The sequence below is a fragment of the Phoxinus phoxinus genome (assembly GCF_949152265.1).
Source record: "Phoxinus phoxinus genome assembly, chromosome: 17".
Classification (NCBI taxonomy): domain Eukaryota; kingdom Metazoa; phylum Chordata; class Actinopteri; order Cypriniformes; family Leuciscidae; genus Phoxinus; species Phoxinus phoxinus.
This window is the reverse complement of record NC_136892.1, coordinates 3,839,192-3,858,827: the sequence shown is the minus strand read 5'-3', so window position 1 is coordinate 3,858,827 and position 19,636 is coordinate 3,839,192. Positions and strand designations below refer to the sequence as shown.

At 38.5% G+C, this 19,636-nt stretch overlaps 1 protein-coding gene across 1 annotated transcript in view; it reads right to left on the bottom strand.

Annotated features, from left to right (window-relative positions):
- Positions 1-19,636, bottom strand: part of stk10 (serine/threonine kinase 10) — a 71,581-nt gene that overhangs the window by 16,725 nt on the left and 35,220 nt on the right. Inside the window, exons 4-10 of the mRNA XM_079585096.1 lie at positions 19,316-19,465; positions 17,044-17,116; positions 14,840-15,034; positions 14,532-14,613; positions 9,897-10,031; positions 7,157-7,807; positions 2,227-2,348 (exon numbers count right to left, since the gene is read on the bottom strand). Of these exons, the coding sequence (XP_079441222.1) occupies positions 2,227-2,348; positions 7,157-7,807; positions 9,897-10,031; positions 14,532-14,613; positions 14,840-15,034; positions 17,044-17,116; positions 19,316-19,465 (1,408 nt within the window). The remainder of the gene's footprint in view (positions 1-2,226; positions 2,349-7,156; positions 7,808-9,896; positions 10,032-14,531; positions 14,614-14,839; positions 15,035-17,043; positions 17,117-19,315; positions 19,466-19,636) is intronic.

The following is a 19,636-nucleotide window of genomic DNA, read 5'->3' as shown; positions in this document are numbered from 1 at the left end:
CATTTGAAGTGGATCAAAACCTTTCATCAAAATTATACATGAATTTTGAACAATACCCGTTCTTGTCTTAGGACAACTTTGATTAACTTTTTTGATCCACTTCAAATGTTGACTACTGTGTATGGCTCAAACATTCTTCAAAACATCTTTTGTGTGTTCAGCAGAAGAAGGGGAACAACATATGTAAACGATGACGCAATTTTCATTTTTGGGTGGACTATCCCTTTAAGCTGAAAATGTGAAGTATCCCGCCAACCAAAGAATGTCTAGAATGCAGCAATCGTCTGTTCTTCCACAGTCACGACCCACAGAGAGCACTGCAGAGGACTCATGGGAAAGACACCCCCCCCCACACCTCATTCATTGCATGACTTCACTGACAGCCAAAGACCAGAGGAATGTTCCACAAAGATATTTTATGTGGGGGTAGATCTCAAGCCTGTCAAAAACATGTCCCAGTCATAGTTCATCACGAAACCAAAAGAAAGAAATGCATTGCATTTTGCTTAAGGAAAACGAAGTCTATTATTAAGAAGATTGAGTTTGGGGGAAAATATGACCTGGACATGTTAGTTGTGAGACTGAAGTGAAGCTGTGCTCTGTGTGTCTCATGCAAGGACACTATCACACCACTAGATGGCAGAAGTGGCATTGTTTGTGGGTGCAGACAGAGAGCAGTGTGTGTGTGTGTGTGTGTGTGTGTGTGTGTGTGTGTATGTGTGTGTGTGTGTGTGTGTGTGTGTGTGTGTTCTTGTTTATGTGATTTATGAAGACACAAATGTGTATAATGACGTGTATTACACTGGTATTACAACTTAAAGTAGTTTATTAGGACATTTCATGAGTCCTCATAATTCAAATAGCTTAAAAAACATAAGTGTGTGTGAGTGTGAGTGTGTGGGCAGGTTTAGGGATAGGGGCAGTGTAAGGTGTGTGTGTGTGTGTGTGTGTGTGTGAGTGTGAGTGTGTGGGCAGGTTTAGGGATAGGGGCAGTGTAAGGGGAGAGAATATACAGTTTGTACAGTATAAAAACCATAACGCCTATGGAGAGTCCTCACAAGTATAGCACAACAAACTATATAGCGTGCGTGTGTGTGTGTGTGCGTGCGTGTGTGTGCGCATGTGATTATGCGTGTGTGTGGGGCAGGTTTAGGGATAGGGGCAGTGTGTGTGTGTGTGTGTGTGTGTGCGCGTGTGTGTGTGTGTGTGTGTGTGTGTGTGTGCGTGCGTGATTGTGCGTGCGTGTGTGATTATGCGCGTGTGCGTGTGTGTGTGCGTGCGTGATTGTGCGTGCGTGTGTGATTATGCGTGTGTGTGTGCGTGTGTGTGTGTGCGATTGTGCGTGCGTGCGTGTGTGTGTGTGTGTGTGGTGGGAAACACGCGGTATTTAATCTGCCAGCAGCAGCTGAGGCGCTTCAAGAGAAAAGGCTGGATAGAAAGGTTCACGAGATGAATTCAGATGATGGATCTGGTGAAGGGAGATTCGAGCTCTTGTTTTGCCCTTTAAAAGCGGTCCACTTCCTCTGGCTGTACACAAAGTTCCCCTTGTGTATTAATGTCCCGGGCGGGAAGGACAAGGTCTTGGACCTGAGACCTAAAATAGTCTGTTTACTCAGCCGAGATGCAAGATCAAGTAGAAAACTTTTCTCCTCTTAAACGGTTAGTTCATCATTCTGTCATCATTTACTCGCCCTCATGCTGTTCCAAACCTGGAAGACTTTAGTTCATCTTTGAAACACAAATGAAGATCTTTATGATGAAATCGATCTTTCAGTCTCTCCATTGACAGTACACATAACTACCACTTTCACTTTTATTCACATATAAACATTCATCAATGCTCACATATGGTAAATGGAAGCTTCAGCAAGAACCAATGAGGTTAATTCTCGCGTGTCAAGCAAGTACGGTTAAGCTTTTGTTTATGCTCGCTGATCAATATTTGAATAAAAGCCTAAATTCAATCTGTTCGTCATATAAAGCGATTGTGTCTTCAGAAAATTTAAACAAAACAGATCGATTTAGTTCATCTGGATTAGTTTTACAATCTCTTTATGAACTTTTTTGAAGCGACAAAGTAGTAGTTGCGTGGACTGTCAATGGAGGGACATAAATCTCTCAGATTTCATCTATCATATCTTCATTTGTGTTCCCGAAGATGAACGTAATTGATGACAATATTTTTTTTAAAGAGCTTGATTAAAGCGAGTGACAGCGTGGACTTGCCTGAGGAACCTCATTTCCTCGTCTTTCTTCTCATCGTCAGAGATGATTTTGGAGGTGGTGACGCTCACCTCCACACCATCAACCAAGAACTTACGCGTGCGTTTGAGCGTCTTCTTGGAGTCCTGTAAAAAAAAAAAAATGATGTCAATGAGAGAAACTAAGAAACAGAAAATGTGATGGGTGTGGTAGCGAGATTTAAGGGAACTGTGGATGGGAGATTTTAAAAAAAGAAGAAGACATGCAACATGAAGGAACTAGGACTGATAGAGCCAGAAGCATAAGGAACGAGTGGACTGGAGAAATGAGAAACGGAGACGGACGGAGACGGAGGGCGTGAACAGGAAGCAGTGAGATTTGTGTTATCCTGTAAAGCCAGTTCTGTGTCAGCAGCTCATGAACGTGTGAGGGTGAATCTCACAAAACCTGTACGTTGTGCCATGCTTTTCATGGAAATTTAATTAGGCACAACCTAAATAAGTCAGTCATTACTGTAATGAGAGAAATTAATACATAACATATTATTTAAACTGATCATTTAAATAAAATAGTATTTGTTGGAATACAAACTAACTAACATAAAAGCAAAGACCTGGACGCTTAGTAGTTTCAGTGCCACTGAATTCATTTAATTAATTTAGACACTGTTGCAATCGTATTTTATTGGATCTTGTCATATAAATGCCGTCACTTTTCAGCAAACAACACAAAGACCCGTGTCTGTGTTAACCCAGCTGAGCAAACAGTCACATCCTCTGTCGGCCACGACATCCTCTGTCGTCTCTACGCCGTACACTCGACAGTGAGACTGTAGCGAGTCCAAGCCTGCAGTTTGACATGTGCAAATCTTGCCCATGCGGTGCGATAAAGCCACGGCTCTCGATACTGTGCACAGATGTTTGCTGAAATCATTGTTGAACCATTATAATCGTGCAGCATCAAAACTAAAGGACAGGAGAGAGTTAAACTTCTGAATCGTACTGGAGAACCGGCACACATGAGGAAAGCTGTTCTCTGGAGTCACAAAGAACAGAACGCCAGCGCCGGCCGACCCAACAATCCTCGCAGTGACCGATGCACAATACTGAATGGAGCCGAGACAAAGAGCGTTCGGGAGAAGTGGATGGAAAATATGAGCTTCACAGACGTGCAGTTTGAAATATGCAACAAATGAATGACTTCATTTAACGTAATGTTCCGGATTCAACACCAGAAATGGCGATTGCAGAGACACTCACGATGACAGTCTATCATGTTTAACTCCTGTGCCTAGATGATATAGACAACTTTACAGCTCAAACTGTGTCTTTTTGATGGGACATAACTTTCATATTATAATTTTGTAATATTATAATTTTGTAATCAACCGCATACTAGGGATGCTATTGATCAAAATACAGTAAATACACCACCAGTGGGGCCAAATTCATTACATATTTAAAATAGTAATATCCTATACTAAACCTAAACTGATATTGACAAACTATATATCATTTGAAAGCTTACAATCTCTAGTTTTCATATTTGGTGACTGATTTTCAAAATAAATTACAGAGGAGCTGTAATTTATCAATTTGCAACAATAATATTTTGATACTCCTAAGGCATGTTCAGACCTTTATTTTGAAATAGTGATGAACATGAAAAATCATGAAAAAATGGTTTGTTTTCATGCCAAGAGTTCAAAAGATAGCATTTGTTTAATTATTTTAGAAAAAAAGGTCCGAAAATGTTTTAGAAATAAAGAAAAACCACATATGGAAATGGAGGCGCCCTTATATGGGCAGTAATGTCCACTAGTGGAGAAGTGTGGTACTGCGCCCAAACTAAATCTCACTGAAAGCTCATTTTTTGAGATATCAACCTACAATTTAAAACACAACTTGTTCAGATTTTTGGCTTTGAGTTTTGTGCAGTTCTAGAGTCTCCCAGGTTTTGAAAAAATATATTTTATATAAAATATGAATAATTAAATTTTTAAATTTTACATTTTCATAAACTCAAACTTCTTTTCTGTTACACTTTAATTTATTTCACTTCTACAAAAATCTGCCAAATTTCTTCTTTAAAACAAGACCAATCTTACATCCATATTCCAAAGCATTCTTGAATTACAAACATTTAAGTTCGGAATGTGCATTTTCATGTCTATTCAAAAAAAGGGGGATGACACTTAAAGGGTTAATATTATGAAATATTACATTATTCGATGTTAATATATTTTAAAATGTAAATTATTTCTGTGATGGTAAAGCTGAATTTTCAGACAGCACTTATATAAATCTAAATCTTTTTCATGACAAAAATGTAAACCGTATTATCGGTCATATATTAAAAGTTGGATGCAGTTCATTCTCTACTTTCCGTGCATGCATACATACAGTAAACTCACGTAAAGCAATATATACTATATAGAAAATGTCAAATTGTTTATATCATTGCAAAATATAAACTATATTATTACAGAGAGCTATATAATTTATCCATATTCATCCACGTACAGTATACTCAAATGGATCAGCTATACTGTATATCAGTCTAATACTTGTATTGTTGCAGAAACTAAACTACACTATCGTCTAGCTCTAATCTGCCGAATACGATTATAAAGCCTGAAGATGTTAAAATACTATAAACATTAACATGACTTTCTGCAAATCTGCTTTTTGCATTGTCAAAAGCCCTATATAAATAAATCAGATTTGTACTTCTTCAGCGAGCTTCAGGGATACCTAGAAACACTTCCTTTGTTTTGCAAGATTTTGCTTTTTTAAACCTATATAATATAAACTACAGCTTCAATTGTAGGGTTGTCAAACCGCAGGGCCGTCGCTTGGCCAAGATACTTCGGGAAGCAACCTGTAATTTTAAAATCAGTCGGTTCATCGTTTATAAGAACTGCTTTCTGAGGCACCAGAGTATTGCTCGTTTTCAGTTTTGAAAGAGAATCTTCATAATAATGACTATTTTAATAATATTACTGACAATGCTCCAACACATTTCTGGTTTGGTGTCATGAAGGGCAACTTGAGCCTTCCTGACGGGGTGCATTAAAGGTTGAGATGCATGGCTTAAATATATGTAGAAGCGCACACATCCCTCCGAGAGTTCAGGGATGGTTTGGATTGGTTTCTGCAGACAGGCTCGACTTGTTTGAGCTCTGTACCTTCACTGTACTTCTGTGTGTACTTCACTGTGCTTCTGTGTGTACTTCTGTGTGTACTTCACTGTGCTTCTGTGTGTACGACGGTCGACCCGCCCAAAGAACGTTCCACTAGCGCTCATAAGCAGGGCTCTGTTCTACGGCGGCCCGACCGAGGAGCCGGCACTGAGACCGTAAACAGAGGAGCACATAGGCAACGAGAGCGGAAGTGAGAGTATTAGTAAAAGCAAGCATGTTATAGATCACGAGTGTCATTAGTGCTGAGGGTTATACAGAGGGTTGCTACGGTTTGGTTTAGGGATGCACGATGTATCGGCCACCATTTGAATTGCTTGAAATATGATTGGAATCTCTTCGAAAAGAAAAATACGGTTCAGTGCAACATGAGCAGCGCAAGTCTGACATATAGGCCATATCAAATTATAATAAGAACATTATAATTGTGTGATTGAGACATGGCTATTAATGGTGACACTTTTGTTTTTGTAATCAGGCTTTCAAAATGTACATAAAAATTTCGTATTAAATTTTTCTGCAAATATATCGGTTATCGCTTTTATCCGGTATTATCGGTTAAAGCATAGGAAAGAATGCTTTTTAATGTTTTCCTTTATTGTGTAATGTATCTGTTTGTGCATGCAGGGCCTAAAATTAATATTCGCAAAGCGCCAAATGAGAGCTCACGTTTTTGATCATTCGAATACAGCAATCGTCACTCAGGCGAACAAGCACAGATTTTTGTTCAAATTTTGGCTTTTGCCAGTGATCTCCATTAACACATGATTTTAGCCCTGATTTTCCACTTGCCGAGAGAAATTTTTGAAAATCAGGGTTAAAATCATGTGTGGGCAGCATTAGTCATACCAAAAAAAAAATTATTATAAACTTTCCAGATCACTATGTTTTAATAGAGATTACTGGAGAGAAAATATGCACAATTTATAAAAAAAAAAAAAATTACACACACTCAGGGGGCGTTTACATGAAACCGTTTTAAACTAGTAGTGTATGTCATCAAAACTAGGGATGCACCGATATGAACATTTTGGCTGATGCCGATAATTATTTATATTTGAATATATAACCGATATATTGGCCAATAAATCTAAAATCCAAATTTTTATATCATTTTTGAGAGCCTGATTACAAAAAGCCATGTCCCAAAAAGCCATGTCCCAAACACACGATTATAATGTTCTTATAATTTGATGTAGTTTATATGACAGACTTGCGCTGCACATGTTCCCTTTTTCCAATCATATTTCAAGCAAAAAAGCATCATGTTGAACAGTGCGCATCTGAAGTGTCTCAGCTGAAGGAAATAACACATTATTTATCGGCTTTTATAGGCTATATCAGCCAAATTTTCATATCAGCCTGATATGCTAACTTAAAAAAAAAAAACGTTTTAACCATTTATTTACACGACAGAGGAGTTTTGGGGGGCTGTTTTTGTATGAAAACAGGTTTAAAAATGCAAGTTTTTGAAAATGATACCAATATCGACTGTGTAAATGACAAAAACGTGAATTTGTGAAACGGTGACGTCATGCGTATTACGTGTTCAGTCTATAAGAGTGTATTGTTTCTTTACAAAGTGACATCGCCAACTACTGGCCTGGCAGAATACAGCGTTGTTAATTGCTTTCGTGGATCCACGTGAACGAGGATCGTTTTCTGTACACAAAACTTTTAAAAAATGTAAAGGAAAAAAACGTTCCAGTTTTTAAGTACATCGGTGTACAAACGTGCCCTTAAACACAGACTTACCCTTAAAGAGATGGTGCCCATTTCCTTGTTGACCGACAGATCACCTGACATGTTCAGGCTGATGTCCATGTTTTCACTGGCCACATCAGAGTATCGATTTGATAATCTGCCGTTTGTGTGAGGAAGCAAACTTTCCAGATCCTCACCAGCCAAAGAGGACCGGTCGCTCACCACGGACACACGGTTGGCCGGCTCTTTGGGGTAAGTTTGGTCCAGCATGGGATATGGCTGCTGGTTAGGCATCTCTCCGCTGTGAGCTTCTTCCTCTGGTCTCTCTGATCCCGCTGAGGGCTTCTCCATGGTGTCTGAGGAAGGTTCTGGTGACTCTGAAGGTCCAGCGGTCCTCAGCGAAGGAAGCTCTGGTTCTGAGCTCTCGACCGCTTTGGTGTCCTCCTCAGAGGTGGGTGTGCTTTTCCCATCCTCAATCCCGGAGTCGGAGCAGGAGGCCTTGCCTGACGCTTCGCTCTCGGGTTTGTCATGATCTTCCTCTGGAAACTTGTCGCTGAGATTGTCCTCCTGCTCTTTCAAAGGGGTTTCGGTGGACCTGAGCTCCTCCTCAATCACCATTGGCGTTTCAGTGTGACGCGTGTCGTGCGCATGGTCCCCATATGAACTGGTCTCACTGGTTTCTGACGGGTCTTTGACTGGAGCCTAGAAACAACACAGACAGAATGAGGCTTATGCAACATAAAAGCCTGATAATGATATTTTCTTTCTTCAAAATAAACCACTGACTACTGTACATGCAGGCCAAACATCACAGTTTACTATTTGCGTTCTCGAGACACCAAACACAGTTGTCGTGCAAATGAACATCCAGAAAGCATTAAAAGTTGTCTGTTGTCGGGTAATCGGCCCCTAAGTTAATAACTAATTATCTTTGCAACGGAAATTAATCAATCAAAACTGACTTTAGCTGGACAATAACTTTATTCTAGAGCTGCTGTAAAGCCAAACAATCCCTCTTCCATTAATTTCCTATCATCACTGTGAAGCTGCTTTGAAATAATCTGCATTGTTAAAAGCGCTGTATGAATGAAGGTTACTTGACTTGACTAGGTCAGAGTAAACCAGCAATGCTACGGCTAGTTTTATAAAAAGGAAAGTCTCCAGTGCCTGTACTAAAATGGACTGAGAAATCAGCTGTTAATAAAGACACTAAAGTTGTTGGCAGGCCAGAGACGGACAGTAAACTCATACACCGGCCACTGTTTCCTTAGAGAAAAGAGGGACTAATTGTCCTGTGCTTTTTTAACTCTAAAGAAATGTGGATGGTGTGTCTATTGTTTCATTTTTACATGTTTGAAGGCCAGATGAGAAGCGGAAGAGGAAGTGTATTAGGAGTTATTTTCGAACGCTCGTACCATTGTGCCATTTGACCACAACAGCCGAGAATAGATCTTTAGATGGAGACGTTAATGTGAAAGTTGGGTGGGGGACACATGTTCTGTTAGTCAAAACACATGCGCAGTATTGACATCACAGAACGGAAAACTACTGGACTTCATTTCTTATTATCATTATCAGTGTTGAAAACTTAACTTAACATTTCTGTGGAAACAATGCTACCGTTCAAACATTTGGAGTATGTTTAGTTTTTTTTTAAGATAGAAATTAATACTTTTATTCATCAAGGATGCTAAAGTGAAAGTTAAGACCTTTATAATGTCACAAAATATTTCTATTAAAAAAAAATTATAAATGCAAGTAAATGCTGTTCATCTACTCAAAGAATCCTGAAAAAGGTGAAGTGAAAAAACAAAACTGTTAAGCAGCAAAAAGCAATGTTTTCAACATTGATAATGATAATAAGAAATGATTCCTGAGCAGCAAATCATCATATTAGAGTGATTTCTGAAGGGTCATGTGACACTGACGACTGGGGTAATGATGCTGAAAATTCAGCTTTGATCACAGGAATGAATTACACTTTAAACTATACTAAAATAGAACATAATACTTTTTAAATTGTAATAATATTGCACAATAATACTGTTTTTACTGTATTTGTAATCAAATACATGCAGCCCTAGTGAGCAGAAGAGACTTTCAAAAACATACAAAATGTGTATAACGATACATGTTAGTGATATGTTACAAACTGAGGTCACGTGACCTTGATATGTTGCATGTTAAATTCAGAAAGTTTAAAATCAAAACAGATATTTTGTATCTTCAATTCAATTTTGTTGAAAAAGTCGTGACAGATTTAAGAGTTGAAAATCGTGGCTGTGATTAATTCAACACTAAAAAAAAAAAAAAAAAAGGAAAGTTAAGAGAACCACTGCATTGTGGGATACCGCATTCTGTGCTCCGTTGTATACTGCTTATGCTGGCAAATGTAGTGTATTATCCAGGTATTTTATGCATAAAAAATGTGCATACTGTATACAATACATATTGCACACGCCGCAGCAATATAAAGAGTGCATTACATAACCTAAATGAGCACATATCTGCATAATTCATTGAGTTCTCGGCACTTTGTGCTGCTCGGCAGTGTTTTTGCCCTTCATAGGTACACCTGCATTGAAGCGTAGAATAAACTTTCCATGTAATAGCAATAACAGTTGTCAAAGCACTAAACAAATGTGTCTCTTTACGCCCTGAGCTCTTTTCCATTAGCAGTGCATTATTTCTACTCTATCAGCACAGAGTGAACTGAGATGTATGATATATCAGCGCAGAGTGAACTGAGATGTATGACACAGATGTGCAGTAAGTGAGAAATGACCCCTACAGGCGTGACATCTGCAGGGTCGTCTTCTTCTCCTTCTTCTTGATTGTCCTCGATCTCCTCCATCACCTCAGCTTTGGCCTCTGCCACCAGCTCTCTCAATGGACGGTTGGTCTTCACTGAACTCACAAAAGGATGCTAAAAAACAGAACATACGTGGAAAGATTACACAGAGTATACAGTATACATAACTCCACAATTAATCAACTGTGCATAACAATAACATGCACACGCCACCTTAAGAAACATGCATGTTAAATAATATGAGCCTGAGAATGGAAATTGTGATTCATTCTTTTCAGTTATGCATCTTTCAAAGCATCACTAAAATGTGTATCATACTGTTGTGGTTGGCGTCAAACCGAATCAAATTAGTAGTAATGAACCACGATCAAATTCAATTAACAGAGCAATTATATATATATATATATATATGAAATGTGCCGTTCTGTTGGAGTCAGATATTTTTAGTTGGTTTGGTCAGAAAACTCTTTTGAACTAAAGTATTTACTTGGAAGTACCCCTGAGATTTAAAATTCATATTTTATCATTTAACAACACATTTGCATGTTCATGGTTCTCTGATGTTGGTTAATGTCACGCAGGTAAACAAATTAAATATTTCATATTTGATAGTAATTTAAATATATAATTACTTTCATTTGATATTTTTGATTGAATTATTGTCCTATCATTTATTTATTACACCATGGTCTTTCTGAATACTGGATTCTGATTGGCTGGAAGGCGTGCAATAAAAGTTCCATTCAGTTTAATCACCGTTCTATTATTAACGTGCTCACGCACGCACACACAGAAACAGGAGCTTTGACTTTTATTAATAAATGAACTTCACTACTGAATATCTACATTATATTACTCAGTAAGGAGGTTTTAATGCCGTTGTTTTTGAAGTAATTTAACTCACAGCTTCATTGCTAGCAGAGACGCTGCACAGATTCAGGTAATTCACACACACACATCTTTCTCTCTCTCAATTGACCGTTCGCAAAGACCCGCCCCCTTTAGTTACTGTTGCTATGTCCGACAAGCTACGCCGCTCTCACACACATCATGTTCTCACGCAGTGAAAAACACATCGCGGAGCAGAGAGGACACTGACAACACACTGACAGACAGACCAGCTTACTTCTGATATTAAGCAGTCTCACCTTTCAAATTTGGTAATTATTTAAAAGAAATTTAAACAATAAATAGCGTTTTGTGTCTCTTTAATGTGTCGTGACAGATCGCTGTAGAGCTTCAGTTAAAGCTGCTCGTGAACCGATCATCTCTTCCTTCTAGTTAATTTATAGCATCAAATAAACATGAATGAACATCAGAAGGAATGTTGTTTTAACCGCGGAAAGACGTCAGTACACTCCGCTTCTCAAGTTCAAATCCTCCTATGTTAATCTACTAACTCTCCTGACTGCTTTGTCGGACAAAATGGCGGATGGCGAAGTATGATTGGTCAGATCACCTATCAATCAAACTCCCTGCGAAGGGTCAATTGGTTAATTCATCCAAATAAATGTTATAATTCAATATCAATCAAATCAATGTAACCTTACTTTACCTCTGTGTCTGATTTAAAGCGGGCAGAATGCTAAATCTAACGAGTCGTAGCTGATGAAAATAACAAATTTAACTCCCCAAACATAATGCTGGCAAATGACCATGGCATAAGCAGTATAAGTCACTGCTGGCTGTGCATTAACTGCGTCATGCATTCAAATAGTTTAACGCAGAGGTAGCCGTGGATTATCCCTTACTTATTAAATTTAGTAAAATATTTGTGGTTTGGACCAAAACACATTGTTGTGGAACTTGTGTAAACATGTTATTTTATAGGAAATACATTTCCAATTAGCAAAAGTGGCTGTTCATTAAAAAAAAAAAAAGTTGATGTGGGGATTAATTAGTGTATCAGCGGAGTTCTGCGCGGAGGACTTGAGCTGAACGGTGCAAGCATCAGTGTAATGAAGAGGAACGCTGCTCTCATCTATTATTCAGCTGAGTTGCACCTTGTTTAATTGAAGTGTCCCAGCTGCCGAGCGCATGTGAGGGGGAGTCAAGCGGTAAAAACATACAGCCAGCAGTATCAATTACTCTCACCGATGACCACAACTTACTGACAGAAACACTGCAGCACAATTCACACACGATATATCTGAAAAATGGATTATATAATAGCATATAATATTTAAAAAAAAACCTATGAAGACCTTTTTTACGAAAATGAATACTGCATGTCCATACAAAACAAACCCATAGAATCTGAAAATAAATCATGGATCTCAGACATTCTTCGAAACATTCAGCTGCAAAACAGGGTAACTATAAGTGTTATGTTCTATATAATATATAAATATATTTACTATCAATGCATACGAATTAGAGGGTCGATTGGATTTAGTTTTATGACCTTACGTTTTATGACCTTAAATTAAAGCTACACTGTGTAGGAATTACTCCCATCTAGCGGTGAAATTGTATATGACTACCAACTGAATATTATTTTCTAGCCCCTCCCACTCTGAGGGCGTTTTAACTCCTGCGGTGGCCGTATTATTTTAAATCTGCCGGCAGTCGCGAGTAATCTCCCGCTCGCATTCGTCACGGCCCCACTGAGTGTAAAAACACGAAAGCCGAAGCTTGAATTTCCAGGTATGTCCCTCTTTGGCTATTGTATTTTCAAGATGGAGGCGCAACATGGCTTCCGTCATTCGAGCAGCTCACCCGTATTATAAATGGCAGATTCTACGCTTACGAGAATACTTGATTAGTTGGTGGAAGTAATTATACATTAAGGAGAACATATCATTTTGAAAGAACAAAGTGGTTTTTGCTAAGAATCAACTTAAAAATTACACAGTGTAGCTTTAATCAAACTGAATTTAAGACTTTATTATAAGATTTAAAAGAACCTGCAGAGACTGTATAAAAGAAGCCTGTGTGTCTGAACATGCATATGATAGCTAAAAATGAATATGAAAAGGTTTTATTTCAGGTATTTTAAGGTTTCTTAAGGATATTTCAATGATCAATATGAACTACAGATCAGCCTATAAAGACTTTGCGGTAATGTCCACCACTCAGGATAAAACAGTGATATATGAACTCAGCATAGCACTCTTGACAGGATAGCATGTACTGCATATCAACATCACCTCTTCACCTTCATCAACCGGCTGTCTTCCAGGTTGCCTTGTGCGCAGCAGAGCATTAAATAAAGATGTGATATGAAACTCCCAGAAGCGAGAGTGACATCAGAACAGGAGTGTGTGTTACTTTATCTCCAGCGGCTCTGCAAATGTCCACAGTTTACTTTTTACCACTTGCCGATATCAAATGTTCACTTGCCTCACTATTCGATTTGATTACGATTTGGAGATTATCGAATTGATTATAAAACGGTTCTCGATTCCTCCATTTCTTTTATTAATAATAATTAGTATGTTAATAATCACAATACTATATAGTTATTTTTTGTTATTTTATCTTTGTTAGAACAAATAAAAGATAAGAAACAAATTAAACTAACAGCATTTAACTTTTTTTTTCATTTTGCATCTCTTTAACAGCAGCATCCAAGTAATAAATCATACAGAAATTGTATATGACTACCAACTGAATATTACTTTCTTTCCTAAGACAAGAATTCAAAATTCATGTATAACTTTGATTAAAGGTTTTGATCCATTTCAAATGTTGACTACTGTATAATAGGAGTACTTTATTTACAATAAACACTACATTAATATGCATGATGACAGGCATATTCAATTACATATTTTAAAAATCAAAATGTTGTTTTAATGAATCGATGCAGCATTGTTCACATCTCATCGCAATGCATCGTAAAGTGACATTTTAGAGAAAACATTCACTATTATAACATATTCCTCAATAAACTCCTTATTAAAGCTTATTAATAGTTAGTAAGGTAGATGTTATAGTGGTCAAGTTTAGGTATGATGTAGGATTTAGAATATGGCAATGCAGAATAAGGGATTAATATGTGCTTTAGAAGTACTAATAAACATGCTAATAAGTAAGTTCCAAGTGAATATTTGTTTCCTAAAGTGTTACTATATGAACATTTAATGATGTATTTGAAAGTAAAGTAGATCGTCCAGTGAGGAAAAATCATTTCGATGATGTGCGAGTTGTGACATGACTTGAATCGCTTGTATCACTTACATCATCTATGGTCAGATCATCGGTCTTACAATTTGATGTCAACAACTATTGTGAGGCAGTTTCTAATCAAATTACTAGCAAATGTCACTAAAAGCCAATTTCGCCAAAGTCAAAGTGAGTGTTCATTTCTGAAGTTTGTTCAGGATTATTCTGGGTCTTCAGCACGTTTCTCTTTTCGTAAACTCCTTAATTGTTCAGTTCCTCTTTTCTGATGGGGTGGAGGTGGAGAAATATCCAAAAGGAAGAGTGCAGATTGCTGTAATTCCCTTGACCCCGAGCGGACAGGAAGCACTGCCTTGATAAGACGTTCTGCTGTGGTTTGCACATACCGTCTTAAAATGCCTTTACTTTAAATTTCGAGTGACAGCAGCTGAGAGAGATAATATACTGTATATGGACGTGTGTGTGTGTGTGTGTGTGTGTGCTCCTTACTTCTAGAAGCTGGGCAGCCGTCGGCCTCGTCTCAGGGTTTCTGTCCAAAGCTTTTTTCAGGAAATCGTTAAATTCCATCGACCTAAAATACACAAAACCCTTAAACGTTCGCCCAAGAGGGGTATACAATCTCTCAATGTGTAACGGTGATACAGGGATAAAATGACATTCGATGGCCATATTCTAGAAATGTCAAAAGCTATAAATCTAACTAAAGAGCCACAGCTTTGCTCAGGAATCTTATAGTCATGAAGTATGTCAGTGAAATCGTGTGCGGTCACTCCCGTGCCGGGGGGTTTGCGGCTCACCACTTGGAGGGCAGATCCAGGGTGGGCGGCTCAGACTTGGCGATTTTGAGCAGGACCCTCATGGGGTTCAGCTCATGGTGGGGGGGCTCTATCTGAGCCAGCTCGATCAGGGTGATGCCCAGTGACCAGATGTCCGCTTTATAGTCGTACGGAGCGTCCTTCATGGTCTCACACATCACAACCTCTGGAGCCATCCTGAACATACAGGAAACATTCCAGTTAGATCATCACGAAAGCTTTCAAATACAGTTGTCAACATTTGAAGTGGATCAAAAAAAAGATGTAAGAATTTTGTAATAAAATATCCAAAAATCACTTGCACAGTGTGATATATTTCCTGCAGTTGTGTACTTACAATATCCCAAAAGTTCCCAAAGATTTTTTATTTCAGAGAAATTCCAATTTTAAATAATGGCTCGTCCCTGACTCCCTGGTCACTGTCGCCTGTCACTGACGTAATATCCGCGTTATCCCTGGTTTCCGCTCGTACTGCCATAGTAACCATGGCGACAGACGTGGACAACTGCATTATGTCTAGCGGCACACTCGCGCTGTTGTGGTTTCATTGAAACATTATGGACCATGGCAAGCAGACTTTGGGACAAAAGGAGAACTAAACGAGATCAACTTCGATCTCTAACTTCGACTTGACAGAGACGCCGCTCTTGCATGCACTTTATTTGACAGGTGAGCAAATGTACATAAAACTAATCATGTTATATTGTTCAACATGATGAAATGTTAGAATATGATCAGTATGTTATTCTAATGTTGATCTTGATCTAGCTTACTGCTAGTCTCATACAGCCAACAAACTAACACATAGAATAACACTATGGGCCCTATTTTAACGATCTGAACGCAAGTATCAAACGCGAAACGCAAGTAACTTTGTGGGCGGATCCCGGGCGACTCTTGCGCCCGACGCAAATCTAAAATGTGTTGGTCTGAAGTAGCTTCATTATTCATAGGTGTGGTTTGGGCGTAACGTGAAATAAACCAATCAGAGCGTCCTCTCACATTCCCTTTAAGAGCCGGCGCGCTTGTTCCATGGCGGATCGCTATTATAACGGCGGATTTGCCAGCGCACGCCAGGAGCGGTTCACAGCCGAGGAGGCCGACGTTCTCGTCAGGGCCGTAAAACACAGAGAAGTGACATTGTATGAGGATGATGGGAGAAACACACACAAATTAGCTTCGGTTAAACAGGCGTATAATAATTTGGGTAAATACGTTGCTAGATTTATGCTAATTTTTCCACATCTTCACGGACAAAACAATGATTTCCCTCGTGTGTTCATATTTTTCCTTGTAATAATGTATGATTTGCAAAAATGAAAACTGCTGCGTCTGTGTAGATGAGAGAATCAAAGCGTGTGTGCGTTGTGCACACGCTACATTATGGCCGAGCATGCGCCCTTAAAATAGCATGTGACTAACGCGCAACGCGCCACTGTCTTTAGACTGGCTTTTTCCTGGTCAGTGGCAGAGTTGTTTTCTAAAACGGCAAAATAGCAGCAGGGAACTTTTGCGCCGGAACACGTCTCCTCTGAATCAATGCATTCACTCATCCATAAACATTATTAGATCCATCGCCTTGACGACAAGTTCCATAAATCCACCGGAATTTTGCATCATCAACGTACGCCTTTGTTATTGTAAGAGGTTAGCGACCCCTAGGGGTGGAAAAAAAATTACATATTGTCTCTTTAATCAAAGTTGTCCTAAGACAAGAACGGGCATTGTTCAAAATTCATGTATAACTTTGCTGAAAGGTTTTGATCCACATTCCCAGTGAGGAAACATGTCTGCAGATATTTAGCCAGCGACTACAAGAATTTACTACAAGCCACTAATAAAACTGCTTAAGATTGTTGATGAGTCAGATAAGGAGACGTTAATATCCACTAGCTAGTGTGTGTGTGTGTGTGTGTGTGTGTGTGTGTGTGTGTGTGTGTGTGTGTGTGTGTGTGTGTGTGTGTGTACTCAGAGGAAGGACAAAGGTAGGATATTTCATATCAGGACTTTCAAGCTGGACTCTAGTTAATGATTGCTTTAAATCCTGTGGGATACAGCGAGACAAGACCTCTATCTATCAGCATTTCTATTACCTTTACGGGAAACTCTCGAAACCTCATTCATTCTAATCATGTTTCATATAATTATATGTTTTGACGATTAAACAGTGAATGTTTAGCACTTACCAATATGGAGTCCCAATAAAAGAGTCTCGCCTTTGAAGAGTTTTGGTGTTTTTTGCAGAAACGCCGAAATCCGCTGTAACACAAGTCAGAGATGTTGAATTACATGAGGATTTGTCATATTACAACCTCCAAAACCCTACATCGAGCGCTGACGTCATCTGTATAGAGATCTCTCTAAGAGTGTGTTACATAAAAGGCTTTTCTCTACAAATAACGTCAAATGATGTAAAAATGAGGACTGAATTATTGTATGATTTTAATTGCAGAATACAGGAGTTACACTATTATAGATCAAGTCCTAGGATGGATATTGTTACATTCTAGCATTCAAACGTTTGGGATCAGAAATACAGTAAAAACAGTAATATTGTGAAATATTATTACAGTTTAAAACAACAGTTTTTTTTATCTGAATATATTGTCAACTAATGTATTCCTGTCATCAGTACTCCAGTCTTCAGTGTCACATGACCCTTCAGAAATCAGTATATGATGATTTGCTGCTGAAGAAGACACATTTATGATTATCATCAATATTGACAAAAGTTGTGCTGCTTAATACTTGAGTGGAAACTGTGATTCTTTGATAGATAAATAAGTAAAAAGTTTAAAAAGGACAGCATTTAAATGGAATAAAAAATATTTTGTAGCATTATACACGTTTTACAGTCACTTAAAATAAATTAAATGAAATAATGTAATAAATAAGGTAAGTTATTGTTATTAGTAGTAGAATATGTTTACATATTTTCTCATCATAATATATATAACATAATTCATACATTACATTTTTATTATGGTATTATTTCAAATAGTAATAATCATTTTTGACTGCGTTTTTTTTATATTCTTAATTGACTGGATAGCAAACGCATAGATTTGACAGATGAATCCCCAGAAATGTGTGGAGGACCAGCATGTTTAAAGTTTCTCTCACAGGAAGTGATAAAGGCCAGAGAGTCTTGGCCTGGCATTCTGGGGTGCCATTAATCAACACACAATGAAGGCACATTCGGTTACACGGTAAACAGCATTCAGAGGAAATCATTCTCTCATTGAATTACTCAATCCAATGAGACTCGAGTAGAGAAGTGTAATGAAATATTATAAGTCAGCTCTTGGCAAACTGTGGTGCTTTTCAACAATACAGTGTGTGTGTGTGTGTGTGTGTGTGTGTGCGTGTGTGTGTGTGTGCGTGTGTGTGTGTGAGAAAGGTCATAAGAATTAGTAAGAGATCTCATAGCACTGACACAAAACACTACGCTCAACCAAAGGTCACACTTCGGCTCCGTTACAAAACCTAGTGAGCTGCCCATCTAGACAACATTTTAAGGCATTACAACCACACACTTGATACAAATGCTTTTATAGATAGGCAGCAGTAACATATATATATATATATATACTGTATATATATGCACACAGTAATGTGCTAAAGTCTTAGGCACGTTAGTATTTTTACAAAAAAAAAAGGTTTTAAGCCAGTTATTTATATCTTTCGCTGTAGTATCAGCAGGGAATATCAGTTTACATTTCCAAACATTCCTTTTGCCATTAATTATAATAATCCAGTGAGATTTTTTGTAGGCACAAGGAGTCTGACAACAGCCGGTATGAAACCTTCCTTTAAAATAACTTCCCATCTCTCTTGCTGTGACATCTCATCTCATCTCATCTCATCTCATCTCATCTCATCTCATCTCTTCTCTTCTCTTCTCTTCTCTTCTCTTCTCTTCTCTTCTCTTCTCTTCTCTTCTCTTCTCTTCTCTTCTCTTCTCTTCTCTTCTCATCCCATCCCATCCCATCCCTTCTCTTCTCTTCTCTTCTCTTCTCTTCTCTTCTCTTCTCTTCTCTTCTCATCTCATCTCATCTCATCTCATCTCATCCCATCCCATCCCATCCCTTCTCTTCTCATCTCATCTCATCTCATCCCATCCCATCCCATCCCATCCCATCTCATCCCATCTCATCTCATCTCATCCCATCCCATCCCATCCCATCCCTTCTCTTCTCTTCTCTTCTCTTCTCTTCTCTTTTTTTCTCTTCTCATCTCATCTCTTCTCTTCTCTTCTCTTCTCATCTCATCTCAGATGACGTGTTTACTGGCATGTCGCGGGACAATCCAATCACTACATCAAGTCCCGTCCTACATTTTTCCTTGTTCGAGAAGCTGTTTAACTCGGATGCACGTCACAATACGGAAAACAAGACTATCAGAACTTGTGCTTCATGCTGACTTTGATCAGTCTGAGCGATCTGTTGATATACACACCTAGCTTGATGTCTCCATCCAGTGTGAGGAGGATGTTTCCCGCCTTCAGGTCTCTGTGGATGATCTTCATGCTGTGGAGATACTGGAGACCCTCCAACATCTGCTTACAGATCACCCGGATCTGAGGCTCCTGAAGACCCCTGTCCAACTCTACAGAGACACACACACACACACACACACACACACACACACCAGAATGAATCTCATAATCTCCAAAAATCTACAGGTGAAACTCGAAAAATGAGAATATGGTGCAAAAGTTCATTTATTTCAGTAATTCAACTTAAAAGGTGAAACTAATATATTATATAGACTCATTAC